Genomic DNA, 16476 nt, shown 5'->3' on the forward strand with positions numbered 1-16476 from the left:
AGGTCTTAGAAAACTTTTGGCGCTGGAATCACACCAAAACTATGCACCAAATAATTGTGATAAACTTTTCAAAATTCTTGTCCAACTACCATATATTTTGGCGCCAGGATGCACACTTTTTTGTTTTATTTATCATTTTTTTTCTATTTTGTATTTTGATTTTTTTTCTTGATTTTCTAATACATCAAACTGTATAGATCCAGATTTTCATAATTTTTCTTCAACGTATTTGAATTTCATAACAAAAAACAGCCAGCACAAAATTTGAAAAATAGAGTAATCCTAATTTTGGAATTTAAAAACAGAATGAAGAACTTCAAAATCACAATGCAATGAATGTATATGAATTTGTATGGATCTAACATACAAATATGAACTCAAACTAAAAGAAAAAATGCACCAAAGGATCAACAAACACAGAATTATAGATTTGGACTCAAATCAAATCAAGAAACCAAAATTATCAACAAAATCAGCACTACATGGATTTGATGACAAATTAGGAGAAACATGGCTTAGACAAAACACAATTGGATTCAGAAATTAAAATGACTAAAGACACATAACGAACTGAATAGAATTGCAAACAAGACTCAAACAAACTAAAAATAGAACACCAACACAATTCTATATGGATTCCTACACAAATGTGAAAATTAGAAGCTTAAGAACAATTTGAACACAATGCACTGATTGCATTTCTTCAAACAACATCTAAATCAAATTAAAATGCAAAAAACAGCAATACAACATGGAGAATTGAAGAACAACACGGAAAAATGAAGAACACAAAAATTAAAATGCAAGAAGACACTTAGCTCTTGTAGAACCGTAGCTCATGATACCAAATGATGAATTTGTGTCCTCCTTTTTCGGTTTTGAAGGTGATTTAAGGAAGCTTCATGAATTGGAGATGGAATAAGGTCCTCCTAGGAGTGCTGGTGACCTTGAAGGTGCATGATAGGTAGGATTTGAGAGTGGTGAGGCCAACTCTACTTGGAAGGTGATGGTATAGGAAGATCAAAAGGATAACCTAGAGGTTTTGGGCAAAGAGTGATATTGGCACAATTTTGGCAGCAATTTCACTCATGTATTAATCTTCAATTTACATGATCCAAACTCCTCTATATATAGCAAGAGTGGGCTGAATATGAAAAGAGAATTGGAGGGAAATTCAAATGTTGGCACATGGGAAGGTGGCTCCTAAATTCAACACATGTGAGGTAGGTTCTAGAATTCTTCCATGTGCTAGGAGTTCTAGAACCTTACGCTTAGGCTAAATGTGGGCTGGACCTAAGTTTAATTAGGAGTAGGAAACTCTAATTAAACTTAAGTTAGCATTTTAGGTACCACTTTTCATGTTTCAACAAAAAATACAAAAGAATTAAACTATGCTACTTTTGACAAAAAATGTAAAAACTATTCTACACTAGAGTTTATGACAAAAGAATTAAAGAATGCGTCCTCTTAACCCCTCTTTGACGATAACACTAGTGGTTGCCTCAATTTGACATTTTGGTGGCCTTTCAATGGATTGGTGTTGAGGCCTCTTCCATCAAAAACTCATGCCCATACCATGGTCCCACCACCGAGGCGAGCTACCCACACCCGCGCACCAAGCACTGAGCGCTCTGTCCAGTGCAAAAGCAAACAATCCTAACTTTTGATAGAGAAGTAGGATTGAAATGCATGAAAACTGAAAGTTGTTCAAAATAAGGCAATGAATAACATAATAATAACTTTTAGTAGAAATGTCAGATTGAAACGCATAAAAGATAAGAGTGGTCAAGTCACAAGGAAAGTTCTTATTCTAACTCTTATCCCAAGAAGGAATACAAAAAGGAAAGGGAGGATAGTTTTTCAAAAGATAAATCCAAAGTAGAAACTCCCAAGAGCCTAGGAAAGGATGTGTCTACCCCACAACTCGCACTAGAGACATACAATGTTTCAAATGTCTTCGTAGAGGTCATATAGAATCCCAATGTCCAAATAGGAGAACCCTGATCCTAAGGGGCAAAGATGAATATAATAGCCAAGAAGATGAGTCTAGTAGGGGAGAAGAAAAAGAAAAGAGTGAGAGGGCATATCCTTGTGAGGGAGAATTATTTATGATCAAAGGAACCCTCAACAATCAACCTAACATGAAAGATGAAACACAAAGAGAGAACATATTTCATACAAGATGTAAAATTTTAGAAAACACTTGTTCTCTCATTGTGGATAATGGATCTTGCTGCAACTGTTGTAGCACTAGGTTGGTTGAAAAACTTGATCTACAAGTTTTACCCCACCCAAAACCTTATAAACTTCGATGGCTTAATGAAGATGGGAACTTAACTTTAGATAAGCAGGTAAAAGTCAGCCTTCCTATGGCGAATTACAAAGATGATGTTTTATGTGATGTAGTACCCATGTAAGCTTGTCATAGTTGTTGAACCAAGTGGTGTTCAAGCTTTGAAGAATCCAAACCCTTTGAAGGATGATGAAGGTTGGTTGTGCTTGCTGTTGCTGAGTTGTCCTTTTAGATAGGATCTGGGGTAGATTTAATGTGTAATCCACTCTTGATTGAATCCAAAGCATAAGCACTCTCAATCCTTTTAAAAAAAAGTGTTTTTCAAGCTAAGTGAAAAACAACCTGTTGTTTTGTCGAAACAGCCGATTGTTTTATACTTAGGTGTTTTTAGAAAAGGTTGAAAACTATTTTTATGGTTGACTTGCTGTCAAAACCAAAACAACCGATTGATTCGTGGAAACAACCGATTGATTCGTGGAAACAACCGATTGTTTGGTTTGGTACCATAACAGAAAACTGTTTTGTGCTTTGACTGAGCATTAAATGATTTTCCAACTGTTTACTTTCCAGTTTTTAATGCTTTGACCAATCTTTAAATGCAATTAATATTTTGTTCAGATTTGATAACAAACAACAACTTTGTTTTACAAATAGAAAAGCATATTTGGGTTTTTCAGATTTGAACAGATTTTGAAAGAGTTGAGATTGCTTAGAGATTGAGTTTGATCAAAGTTTGTGAGATTGGATTTTCTCTTGTATTGATTTCAGATTTGTTTTGTAACAAGTGTAATCCTTGTATCTGTTGAAAGAAACCTTGTGTGTTTGCTGAGAAGTGTTGTGTGTTCTTGAGGGGATCAAGATCAACTTTCTTAGTGTTGGTGTGTTGACCAAGAGGAGTGTATGTCTTGAGGGGGATCAAGGTCACTTCTTTGGTTGTGGTGTAAGTGATCTAGGTTTGATTGTTTAGTGGAATTCCTCAGTGGTTTCTGAGAAGACTGGATGTAGCTCTGGGTTTAGAGTGAACCAGTATAAACATCTTTGTGCATTCTCTCTATCCTTAATCTCTTTAAATTCAGTTTTAATTTTTGCAAACTGGTATAAACAAACGATTGTTTCTGCGAAACAACCGATTGTTTTTCTGGTGCTGTTGTTTTTGCTTTGTGTTTTGGCAAACTGAATTTCTTATCATTTGTTTCTCGAAGTAATTTCATTCTTGGCTTAAAAGTTTGCGAAAACCCTCTTTAAACAATTCACCCCCCCCTCTAGTTTAAAGCCATCCATTCTAACAATATCTTATTGGGAAGACCATGCCAATTTGACAAGAAAACTACCCATGATGGTCTTACCAACGAGATAACTTTTACCCACAAGGAAAAAAAGTTTGTACTCTGTCCTTTAACACCTTCACAAGTGGTAAAAGACCAAGTACAGATGATAAAATAAGTAAGACAACCTATCCTTGTGAGGGTGGATTGCTCATAATTTAGTGTAACCCTAACAATCAGTCTAGTCCTCTATCTGATTCACAAAGAGAGAATGTATTTCATACACGTAAAATTTTAGAAATATTTGTTATCTCATTGTGGATAGCGGATCGTGCTGTAAGTGTTGGACTGGTTGAAAAGTTAAATCTTCGTGTCATTCCCCATTCCAAACTTTATAAGCTTCAGTGGCTAACAATGGAATTGATAGTTAACCAACAGGTGAAGGTTGAGTTATCTGTAGGCATCTATAAAGATAAAATTTTATGTGATGTAGGGCCTATGGAAACTTGTCATGTCTTATTGAGACGACCATGGAAATTTGTTAAAAACTCCATGCATAATGGTCATACCAACGAGATTACCTTCACACATGAAAAAAAAATTATGCTTTAACAACTTCTCAAGTGTTAGATGATCAAATAAGATTAAAACAAAAAATAAAAACTGAAAAAATCACTAGCTCTTCTCGAACAAAAGGTAGTGTCTAAAGAGTCTAGTAATAAAATTCTAGAACAATGGAGGAAAAACATAGAAAATAAAATTATGTACTCCCCTCTAATGATATCTTGTGAAAAGTTACCAAAAACAAGAGGAATGGCAACTTAATAAGACTGAGTTTTATACAACTGCTGAAACTAACTCATTTGATTTGTTTGACGACTCCAACAAATGGTCATTTGATCCACGAGGAAGAGCATAGTTTTCAAAGCAAGAATAAGGTTGTTGTTCGAGATCAACCTTGTAGATCTGAGGACAAATCCTCTCAAGAAGGAGGGGATGATGGCAAAGTGCCCTGCCACACACAACAACATATAAGGAGGATGAATACCTAGAGGTTGTTTATGGATTTATACGCAAATATGGGTCTAATTGGGATTTTGTTTATTTTTGTAGGCCCAATCAAGAGGAAAACTCTAGGATGAAGGAATGTACAAACATATCCAAGAATACCTCCAACTCATCAAAACATAAACTAGAGCTTTCGTCAGAAGAATACAAGAAGACTGAGTTTTGTTTAACTAGGCAACATTATTTTGGGCCAAGCTTTAGCTAAAATAAATTGTATAAAGTTTTTTAGGATTTCATGGGCCATGTATTGGGCCCAGTAGCATAAAATAAATGGACCAAATATTTGGGCCAAGTAGCATAGGTTTTTGGGCTTGTATTTGGACCAATAAAAAAATAGGTCTAAAAGTGACTAGTTAGGATAACGATTAGGTTTCTTTGGACCCAATGTAACCCTAAGACGTCTAGGGTATGTTAGAGGACGAAAATTACCTTGGCATGGAGCACATGGACATCCACATGGTAGCCCAGGAGTGGAAATGATTTAACATGGAAGGTGTGAGCTAGACATGGAAAGCATAACTCCATATGACACTTTCTCATTGGAGAGTTTTATTTTGAATTTTCAAATTTTGGCTCCAAAATGTCCAGCCCTCTGTCCTATAAATTTAGGTGCTTGGCTCTCATTTTCTAAGATCAATATATAAGTGAATTGCTGCCAAGTTTGCAAGCATTCTCACTCCCTTGTCTAGACCTCTCTAGAATAGATACCTTGATCTTCTTCTTCACCTCCCCAAGTGATATGGCCCAACGAATCACTCCTCCTACCTCTCATGCACCTTTAAGAAAATCATAGTTCCATTGGAGCCATCCTTGTCTATTTCATCCATTAGCTTCCACCAATCATCTCAACAATCCAAGGATTCCAATAAATAATGAAAGCAACACCATCATATTTTTGAATTACCTTTGTACTAGCTAGACCTCGGACATCGACGTCAGACATCGGCGTCAGACTTTGACATCAAACCTCGGTGGTCCGGTCGCATTATTATGCCACGTAAATGGGCCCCAGAAATAATAATGAGTTATCACCCAGACGAAAGAATAACCTAAGTCACGAGGGAGATCATGCATGTGGTGTGTATAGTACGTTCAGGTCTCGCACAAGTAAGTATCCCTTAGAAGCGCTAAGGCCCATAAGGGTTAGGGTTTCCAATGATAGACTGCATGCATGGCACGTGAATAATTAGGACACCCATAGAACAGATGGCCCCACAACGCTGGTGCATGAGTTGGTACCCTGGCGGCCATACTGTTAAGATTATGCACTCTAGAAGAGGCAAGTCCTGTGTTGCGGCTGCGCTAAGCTTGTACAACGCGTCACAAGATGCCTCACCAGTAACCCTAATTTCACTTATGGGAAGATCCTCGTGGGACAGGGAGTTGACCTAGATACAACCTATGTAAAGGGTGGTAAGAACCCTACAAAGGTACGTCGTTTCTAAGACTGAAACTGCTTTACATACTTACTGTTTCTTAGCTCAGTACTGACTTGATCATCGGAGTGCCATCAACAGGTAGGGCCCCCTTTGTTTCAGCGGAGCCACTCTTGACCACCCAAGGAGAGAGCAGAAACCACCGAAAAATAGGAGTCACCACCAACCTTTGAAGTCAACGACGGCTGAGTCAACCGGCGAGAACTACCTCATTATTAAAAAAACAAAATAAATGACATTTTATAATTCAACAATAATTTAAAATAATTAGCTAATGTTTGTTAAAAACAGTCAAATTAATGTTTAATCAAATAAAATAAATATTAAAAAATATTTAAAACTTTGTTAGCCTCACCTAAATCCACATACATTAATATTAAATTTAATTTTCCTTAAGTCAGTTAAATCGACATTAAATATAAATAATATTTTAACTGTAATGTCAACTAAGTTCACATTAAGACTAATCAATATTCAAAATGAAAATTATGTAGGGTCAAAGACATGTAATGTATTAACTAGTGTCTTTATAGTGATTCTCTTCTGAAACACAAAGCCGATATTATTTTCTAATTAACAATAGATTTTTTTAAAAGTTTTGCAGCTATTAGCCGACAGTAATAATTTTTCGAAACTTCAGAGAATTAATAAATAATATACCCACTGGAAACACTAAGTAGACGTATGTGGCGTTGACGGAAAACTACAAATGTTTTTAGAATGAAAAACTTGCCTCTATTTTATGGCGAAATAGGGGAAGAAAGAAAAGGTAGAGAGAGAATAATGGACGTCACGGTTGATGCAATAAAAGATTAAAATAAAAAGAATAACGAAAAAAATATGTATGTATTTAATTATTGGAGGACCGTCCACAATATTTTCTTTTTGCGAAAACGAAGTTCGTAATATAGTGGTGTAAAAAGTCCACGGACTAAGAAAGATGCAATGTTCAATCAAGCATAATCGCTTGACAACTAATTAAGAAGCTATAAGAAGAAGCTATGGATACACCATCATACACATGAGACGAAAACAAAATGGAAAAAGTGGTCGGTATGCTACATGTGCTTAAAACATAGCTCTATTATCCTCGTGTTTATTTTAATATATTTTTTTCTCATACTTTTTTCTAATTGATGGAGATATTCCACATCTTTTGTTAATAATTAATGTTTGTCAGCTAACATCACATATTGCTTTTACTGAAATTTTTTCTCTCCTTTAATTTTAATAACAAATCATACGTATAAATATTCAATTTTATTCTAATAAAAAAAATATGCCTAAAACTTCAAATTAAAATATAAATTAAATAAAAAAAATCTTTTTTTTAGAAATATTTAATAAAAATCGTTAAATTTTATCAAAACATATTATGTCCAAAATAATAATAATAATAATAATAATTTCATCTCATTATCTTCGTGATATAATTAAATTATTTATTTAAAACAATCTAAATACCTTAACAAAAATTAATTTTTATGTAATTTTATTACATTTCCTGTTCTTAAATATTTAGATCCAGAGTATATATTTAATGAAGTTCAACTTAAATCAAATTGTCCAATTTCTAACGGTCTTATCCGTTCAATTTTGAACTCAAGATCGGAATGTGATACTCAAATACTTATCAATTCAGTAGCGAAGAGAGGGTAATAATTGAATTTATTTTTCTTTTCTCTATCATTACTCATACAATTTCAAAAGTTTATAAAAGTGTTTTATCTTATGAATAGATACTGATACAACACAGAAACGGATATGTATAATTTTTAAAATATAGAATACGAGGATAAAATATATATATATATATATATTATAATTATAAATTATATAAATTGACAATAAAGATTTATGTGCATAAGTATGTTTCAGGTTTGTTTTTTGAACAGAAAGATATTTTTCATAACTGGTTCAAAAAGATTTGTTTCTTATTTTTATAATCATAATAAAAATTTATACAATTAATATATATATATTTTTTTAAAATTTAGTTAGAACCATATTATAATTGTGTTAGAACCATAACGTGTCCTACCAGTGTTATATAAGTGTCGGTATCCGATACAAGTATCTAACACCGACACGTCATGTTCATATGTTTCATCTAATTCTCTTCACTCTAGTTAACCAAATATAAAATATCAATCATTTTAAATTGTTTAGCTTTCTAGTAGAACATGTCACTGCTATCTCCAATATTGACATATAAATCACGTGCTCAACCTTTTATTGTCTCTTTCTCAACCATTTACTAATTTGCGGCGCATTTCTTTTGTGCCCTCCGTAACTCTAAGACACTACACCATGAGTTAGGATCAGCTGCAGTTCAAAATAGGACCTCACCGTCCTGTAGTTCCATAGTATGCATATTATGGTATATATTAATTATTTGCATCAGCAGTTTTTCTTTTTTTAAGGTGTAGGTAATAAGGATTGTTTGGAGATTATAAAGCTTTCGTTCAGTTTTACTTGGGCACGGTGGTGATAATTTATATAGTTTTTTTTTGGGGGGGGGGATATGTTGTTGGTTTTTTTGGTATGGACTGGAGCCACATAGTCTTTTTTTTTCGTACAAGGTCGGATCATCCTTTACTTCATTTAATTAAAAGGGTATATATTATATTTATAGGGGTGATAATACTTTTATATTTACCAAATAAAAAATATTCACTCGACATCCCTAAATAATAATATTTAATATTTTTTTTATTTTTTAATTAAATTTTTTAATATACATTATTATATTATTAAAGTGTGCCGTATGTTACTTTTTTGAAAAGTGACGAAGAAATATTTTTCTATGATTATAAGAAAGAAAAATTATAGTTTTCCACTGAGAAAATACTCTCATTTTACAACCTATTCTAGGAATATAATAATATATATTAATATTTATCAAAATATAAAAGGAATATAATTAAAATAATAATATATTAAATTGTAAACTAGAAGTAATTATTTCAAGCATTTTGAACATGGGTGGTGATAGATTCAATAAAAATATGTACTTAATATCTCAATAAATTAATATTTTAATCCTATTTAATTTATTTTTTAATTTAGAATATCATTATATTATTATAATAGGTTTAAATTAATATTTTAATTATATTTCATTTATTTTATAATTTAAAATATTATTAGTAGATGTTATTTATTTGGTTTTTTCCAAAAACTGGTGAATTTTTTTAACGATTTCTATTTGAAATCATATTTTACATATATGATTTTTTATTTTTGTTAAATCGTGAGTACGATTGACATATTTTTTTTAATTATTGGCGATTTATTTATTCTGAAACTAATTTTTTTATCCATTTTGAGAAAATCAAAATAAAAATTACACTAGTTTTCGAAAAAAACCTGTTTATTTTTATTTATTTTTCAAAGTAGCATATCGGCAATCTAGAAACAATGTTTTAGGAAGTCCAGATTTTATACAACTGTGGACGATGGTGATGAGACTATATATATATCTAAGCAGTCACCTTGCATTCCAACCGTAAGAATCATCATCACAGTACAGTTTGTGTAATAAACACTCCCAGCCTCAAGCCATGTTTATTTTCTACTTAACTCTTCTACTGTCCTTAGGGTTTCTCTTTCGTTTCTTCAACGGAAAACAAGGTTGTTATCACCATAACCATGCACCTCCTTCACACCCAATCATTGGATGCCTTGTTTCTTTTTACCAGAACCGCCACCGTCTCCTCGACTGGTACACTGAACACATAGCCCAATCCCCAACCCACACCATAGTCGTTCAACGCCTTGGCGCCCGTCGCACAGTGGTGACGGCGAACCCCTACAACGTAGAGTACATTCTGAAGGCCAACTTCGGTAACTTCCCCAAAGGCAAACCCTTCACTGAAATCCTTGGCGACCTTCTCGGGTGCGGGATTTTCAACGTTGACGGCGAGCTCTGGCAAGCGCAGCGCAAGCTAGCGAGCCACGAGTTCAGCACGCGCTCCCTTAAGGACTTCATCGTGAAAACGCTCAAGGAAGAGGTCCAACACAGGCTTATTCCACTACTTGAGCAGGCATCACGGGAGAACCACGTGATCGACCTGCAGGACGTGCTGCGGAGACTTACGTTCGACACAGTGTGCAAGGTGTCGCTGGGCTACGACCCGTGCTGCCTGGACCTGAACAAGCCGCTTCCGCCTCTTCTCACGGCGTTCGACACCGCGTCGGAGGTGAGCGCCGCACGCGGCGCGTCGCCAGTGTTTCTGGTGTGGAAGGTGAAGAGAATGCTAAACGTGGGGTCAGAGAAGGCTCTGAAGGAAGCCGTGAAGCTGGTGCATGAGTCAGTGATGAAGATCGTAAAAGCAAAGAAAGATGAAATCACATCTAATGGAGGAAAAGGTGGCACCGATTTGCTGGTACGGTTGTTGGAGGCAGGGCAAGAGGAGACGGTGGTGAGGGATATGGTTATAAGTATGATAATGGCTGGGAGAGACACCACATCCGCGGCGATGACGTGGCTGTTCTGGTTGTTATCGAAGCATGGAGTGGAAGAAGCGTTGCTTGTGAAAGAGGTTTATTGTGCAAAAGAGCGAAGTGAGGGTTTGGATTATGAGTGTTTGAAAGAGATGAAATTGTTGAAGGCGTGTTTGTGTGAGTCGATGAGGCTGTATCCGCCGGTGGCATGGGATTCGAAGCATGCGGGTTTTGCTGACGTGTTACCTGATGGGACCCACGTTAGGAAAGGGGATAGAGTGACTTATTTTCCATACGGGATGGGGAGAATGGAGGGTCTGTGGGGGGAGGATTGCTGTGAGTTTAAACCACAACGTTGGTTTGATGAAGAGAATGTTGATAAGGGGGTTCTGAAGTGTGTGAATCCTTATAAGTTTCCGGTTTTTCAGGCGGGTCCAAGAGTTTGTCTTGGGAGAGAAATGGCTTTTATTCAGATGGAGTATGTGGTGGCTTCCATCCTTAATCATTTTGTTATTTCACCCGTCTCTCATGAACACCCGCGTTTTGTTCCTCTTTTAACAGCTCACATGGCTGGAGGATTCAATGTCAGGATCAAATTGAGAAGTGAGAAGTGAGACTGAACCTTGAGTACTGCTACAAACGAGAGAAGAAATTAAGTGGTTAAGCTCATCTCCTTACCGGGCTACCAATCTTTATATGTATTTAAGCATTTCAATTTTATCAAAAATTAAAAAAATACTTTATTATATCTTATATGAATAAAGTAAAAAATGTCGTTTTTTCCTCATTAAAGCAATTTTCTAGAAAATTATTTTCAAGAAATTATATAAGTGAACGAATCGTGTCTCTCACCATAATTTTAAAATAGAAAAGTAGTTTTTAAAAGAACGACTTCAATTCCAAAGATTGAATTATCTAAACATATTTAGTTTTCTCTAATTTGTATTAGTGATTCAAATTATGTGTTTAATATTTTCAATCATAGTTTGATTGTTGAATATGGAGTTTCACTAGAAAGTATTTCTATGTTTTTATTTTGGATTGAATAATTTAATAAGTTGAATATATAAGGATAGGACTTAAGTAATTAATATAAATATGTAAAGATGAAATTTGATATATAAAGATGATAAAGAAAATACGTAAAAATTGAAAAATTAAGTTTAATCTAAAAAGTGTTACATTTGATATTTCAATTACTTTGCTCTTGCATTTGAAAACTAACATTATATCTTCTTTAATTCGCTTCACGTGGAATAAAGAATGAACTTTTGAATATACAACATATCAGTATCACACAAGTTTACTTGGATAAATAAAATTCATACTTATAATTGTTTGAATATATTACCTTAAACGAGAGGGGTGAATTGTTTAAGAGAGGTTTTTGAAATGGTTTTTTTGAAGTTTAACAAAATTCTTTTTATGAATCCAGAACAGAAGTCAGGTTAGCCAAGAACAAGAACAATAAAACAGCAAAGCAGCAGAAAAATAATCGGTTGTTTCTGCGAAACAATCGGTTGTTTATACCAGTAAAACTAAAAACAGAATTTAAATGAGTTTAAGGGTAAGAGAAAGATACACCAACAGTTTATACTGGTTCACTCTTAAACCAAGAGCTACATCGATCCAATCCCCAAAACACCACTGGGTAATCCACTAAGTAATCAAACCAGATTACAACACACAATCCACCAAAGCAGTAACCTTGAACCCTTCAAGAAACACACTCACTTTGGCAACTCACACACCAAGAGTATTGATCTTGACCACCTCAAGAGCACACAACGCTCTTTGGCAACACAACACCAGAAATACAGAAGGTTGAGAAGAGATTACACTTGTTTACAGAACAATCTGAAATCAATACAAATGCAATCCTATTTCACTCTCTTAGAAAACCCAAAGCTTTGATGTGAATGTTCAAAACTTGAATCAACTCTTTCACAACTTAAAAACTCAAATCTGTTTTTCTTACTTGTTTGAAAACATAAACAAACTATTTATATTTTCCAAAGATTGGTCAAAGCATTAAATGAAGGAGCGTATTCAGTTGAAAATCATTTAAAGCACATTGAACCACCAAAACATAATTCTGTTAGAATTTTCAAAGAAAAAATCGGTTGAAACCACGAAACAACCGATTGTTTGGTTTGGCAGTTAAGTCAACCAAACTTAAACAATTTTCAACTTTTCAAAAACTCCTAAGAGTAAAACAACTGGTTGATTCGACAAAACAACAGGTTGTTTTTCACTTAGTTGGAAAAAAACACTTTATTTCAAAAAGGATTTAAAACACATTAGCTTTAGATTCAACAAAGGAGTGGAATTAAAGAACAAGAAAAGAAACCAAAATAGAATTGTTGAATGGAAACAAGGAAAACCAAACAAGAACATGATACAAATAGTAAAAATGGAATGACAATGGAAGAATAGATGAAGGAAGGAGAAAGATTATGTGATCGATTTGAGAAGTGGAACACGCCACTTGAAGTGTGATTGGCCTCCAAGATAAGTGAAGATAGCCGCCACTTGAGAGCTCTCAATACTCACAAGATAAGACCTAAATGTTAAGAGGAATTCAAACCTCACTAACACCTCACACAATTTGTGCAGAGTAACTCATCTTCTATTAATTTCAACTTGTAAAATACAACGGGTAGGCCTCATATTTATAGGAGAAGGAGCCTTGGATAACAAGCAAGAGGGGTAGGATGAGAAAAGGGAAAAAAGGGGCTGCCCTAGGGTTTTATTAAGTCAATCCCGCATCCCAGGCTTGTCTTTCTAGAAACTAGGTCAAAATGTCTTCCTAAAGGGCAAGGAACAAGCTAAAATGATATCTACACCCCTATTATGCTAAAGGCACCTTATTCTAGCATATCTTTGCTATTTGGACACCTAAAGTGGGCCCAATTTATTTACATAACTGTACCATCCCGTCCCCGGGCGTTGACCAAAGTCAAAATCAAAGTCAAAGTCAAAGCCAAAGTCAAACATATGGTGGGACCTATCAGGGGGCCATGGAGGAAAGTCAATAGGTTGACCGTTTAAGGCGTCGCCAGGTTAAGGCGTCGCTAGGTTGAGGTGTCCTAGGGTGAGGCGTCGCCAAGTTAAGGCATCGACGGTGTCACCCCCCGATACCCACGGGTAGGAAAGACCGTGGAGGGGGCGACACCACGAGGGGCCTCAGTACCTCAGAGCAGTAAGAGAAAGGTGGCTTCAAGGCCATAGTTTAGTACCAGTAGGGAGTAGCCTGACTCGTGAAGTACCCACGCCACCTCTGGGAGACCCCCGGGATAGATACGACCCATGAGAGGGCCACGCCCGGGGGTCGAACCATGTGCGTAGTACGAGAGGAGGGTAGGTACGCTCCCAGGGCACCCAGAAAGTTCTGTTATGAACCGATTGTTTTGTCGAAACAACCAATTGTTTATACTTAGGTGTTTTGAGAAAGATTGAAAACTGTTTTTGAAAGGTTGAAACTGTTAAGTACCAAAACAACCGATTGATTTGAGGAAACAACCGATTGTTTGTTTTGGAATCATAACAGAACAACTGTTTTGTGTTTGACTGAGCTTTAAATGCTTTAATTGAACACGCTCCAGTCATTAAATGCTTTGACCAATCTTTTAATGCAATTTAAGAGTTTGTTAAGATTTGATAACAAACTACATATTTGAATATATTAAGAAAAACAGATTTGAGAATTAAGAATCTTTTGACAAAGTTTTTCTAAAGAGTTTTTCAAAGTGCTGAGATTGCTTAAGAGTTTGTGATTGATCAAGGTGCTGGAATAGGATTCTACGTGTATTGATTTCAGATATTCATCTGTAACAAGTGTAATATTTGTAATCTGTTGAACAATTCGTTTCTGTGTTTGCTGAGATTGGCTGTGTGTTCTTGAGGTGTTCAAGATCAGCAATCTTAGTGTTGGCCAAGGAGAGTGTGTTTCTTGAGGTGTTCAAGGTCATTCTCTTGGTTGCTGTGTAAGTGATCAAGGTGTGATTACTTAGTGTATTTCCTCAGGGTTTTGAGAAGATTGGATGTAGCTCTGGATTTGGAGTGAACCAGTATAAACAACTGTGTACAATTTCTCTATCCCTATCTCTTTAAATTCAGTTTTGTCATTTTGTAACTGGTATAAACAACCGATTGTTTCGCTAAAACAACCGATTGTTTTTCCAGCTTTGTGCTTTTGCTGTTTGTTTTGAAAAACTGAATCCTTAATCAAGGTTCTTTTGAAGAATTTTCATTCTAAGGTTAAAAGTTTACAAAAATCTTTCTTAAACAATTCACCCCCCTCTCGTTTAAGGCCATATATTCTAACAATTGGTATCAAAGCTTGGTTCTTGAAAGTTATTCAAGTTGATCTAAAAAAAATTTCTATGGCTGGAAAACTATCTTTTGAGGAGGGTGCTTCAATCTACAAACCACCTTTTTTCTGTGGATTGAATTATAAGTTTTGGGAAGCAAGAATGAAAATCTTTATTGAATCTATTGATCAAACAATTTTGGACTCAATTGAGAATGGTCCTTACATTCCAAAGTTCAAAAAGGATAACTCTTTCATTGCAAAACCTTTGTCCAAATGGACAAATGATGAATGTAAGATGGCTCAGCTTGATAGGTCTGCTCAAAACATTATAGCTTCTGCACTAGATACTAATGAATTTTTCAGGATATCAAAGTGCAAAACTGCTAAGGAAATGTGGGAGACACTCAAGGTTGCTCATGAACCAAAGGAAGCAATGACAAAGAGTCAAGCAAGAAGGAAGAGAAGGCAAAATAAGAAAAGCCTCAATCTGTGCTTAATGGTCAGAAGGGAGGATGACTCAAGTAGTGTAAGTTCATCAAACTCCTCAAACTTTGAAAATTATGGTCAATTACTTCAAGCCTTTCAAGAAACGCATGAAGAAGCCAACCGATTGGCTCTCTTGAACAATCGGTTAAAAGAAAAGAACAGCTGGCTTGAAAATAGAGTAAAGGCACTGGAAGAGGATTTAGAACATTCAAAAACAGATTTTGAAAATCTGGAAATCATTTACAAAAATTCCTCTTGCAAGTGTGATACTCTAGTTTGTGAAAATTGCGAAAATCTTGAAAAGAAGGTCCATTATCTTGTCAAAACAGTGGATAAGCTTTCTAAAGGCCAATCCAACTTTGAGAGTGTGCTAGCATCTCAAAATTATGTTTTTGGAAAATCTGGATTGGGTTTTAATCCACAAAACAAACAAGATAGATTTTCAAAATCATTTTAAAAAATGCCAGAAAAACAATCGATTGGACCATCGAAACAACCGATTGTTACATGCTTCTATTGCATGAAAAGAGGCCATTCTGTGCGATTCTGTAAAATCAGAAAACGTGTTGTTCCTAAAGGGCTTATGAAGTGGATTCCCAAGGGAAATAAAGCTTTTATTGATGAGTATAAACCAGATGGACCCACATTCATAAGGGGACCAAACCTTTGTACTTGAAAATCTCTTTTGTAGGAAATCTTGGAGGAGAGCAAGCAACTTTGGTACTTGGACAGTGGATGCTCCAAGCATATGACAAGGGACAAATCAAAGTTCCTGAGAATATTCTTCAAGGAAGAGGTTCATGTCACCTATGGAGATAACAACAAAGGAAGAATTCTTGGAAGAGGATCCATAGGAGATGAGGACAACTTGGTAATCCATGATGTGCTCTTTGTTGAAGGCCTAAAACATAATCTTCTGAGCATTAGCCAACTTTGTGACAAGGGATATCAAGTGATGTTCAAGACAAACACATGTGAAATCTGTCTACCCAACACCAAAGAGGTAATGTTGGTAGGTAAGAGAGTTAATAATGTGTATCTTCTAGATATCTCTTCACCATGTTCAATTGGATGTCTTTTATCCAAGCAAGATGAATTTTGGCTTTGGCATAGAAGAATTGCTCATATTCACATGAATCATTTGAACAAGCTAATATCAAAAGATCT

The 16476-nt window shown here is 35.2% G+C and overlaps 1 protein-coding gene across 1 annotated transcript; it reads left to right on the forward strand.

Annotated features, from left to right (window-relative positions):
- Positions 1 to 9625: 9625 nt before the first annotated feature.
- On the forward strand, positions 9626 to 11209 carry LOC137818981 (cytochrome P450 94B3-like). The gene has a single exon (XM_068622661.1). The coding sequence runs from the start codon at positions 9626 to 9628 to the stop codon at positions 11120 to 11122; it is 1497 nt and encodes a 498-aa protein (XP_068478762.1). The 3' UTR covers positions 11123 to 11209.
- Positions 11210 to 16476: the final 5267 nt, after the last annotated feature.

The sequence above is a fragment of the Phaseolus vulgaris genome, chromosome 10 (genome assembly GCF_000499845.2).
Source record: "Phaseolus vulgaris cultivar G19833 chromosome 10, P. vulgaris v2.0, whole genome shotgun sequence".
NCBI classification, from domain to species: domain Eukaryota; kingdom Viridiplantae; phylum Streptophyta; class Magnoliopsida; order Fabales; family Fabaceae; genus Phaseolus; species Phaseolus vulgaris.

Coding starts and splice junctions, on each gene's coding strand:
- LOC137818981 (XM_068622661.1), top strand. CDS start 9,626: ATGTTTATTTTCTACTTAACTCTTCTACTGTCCTTAGGGTTTCTCTTT.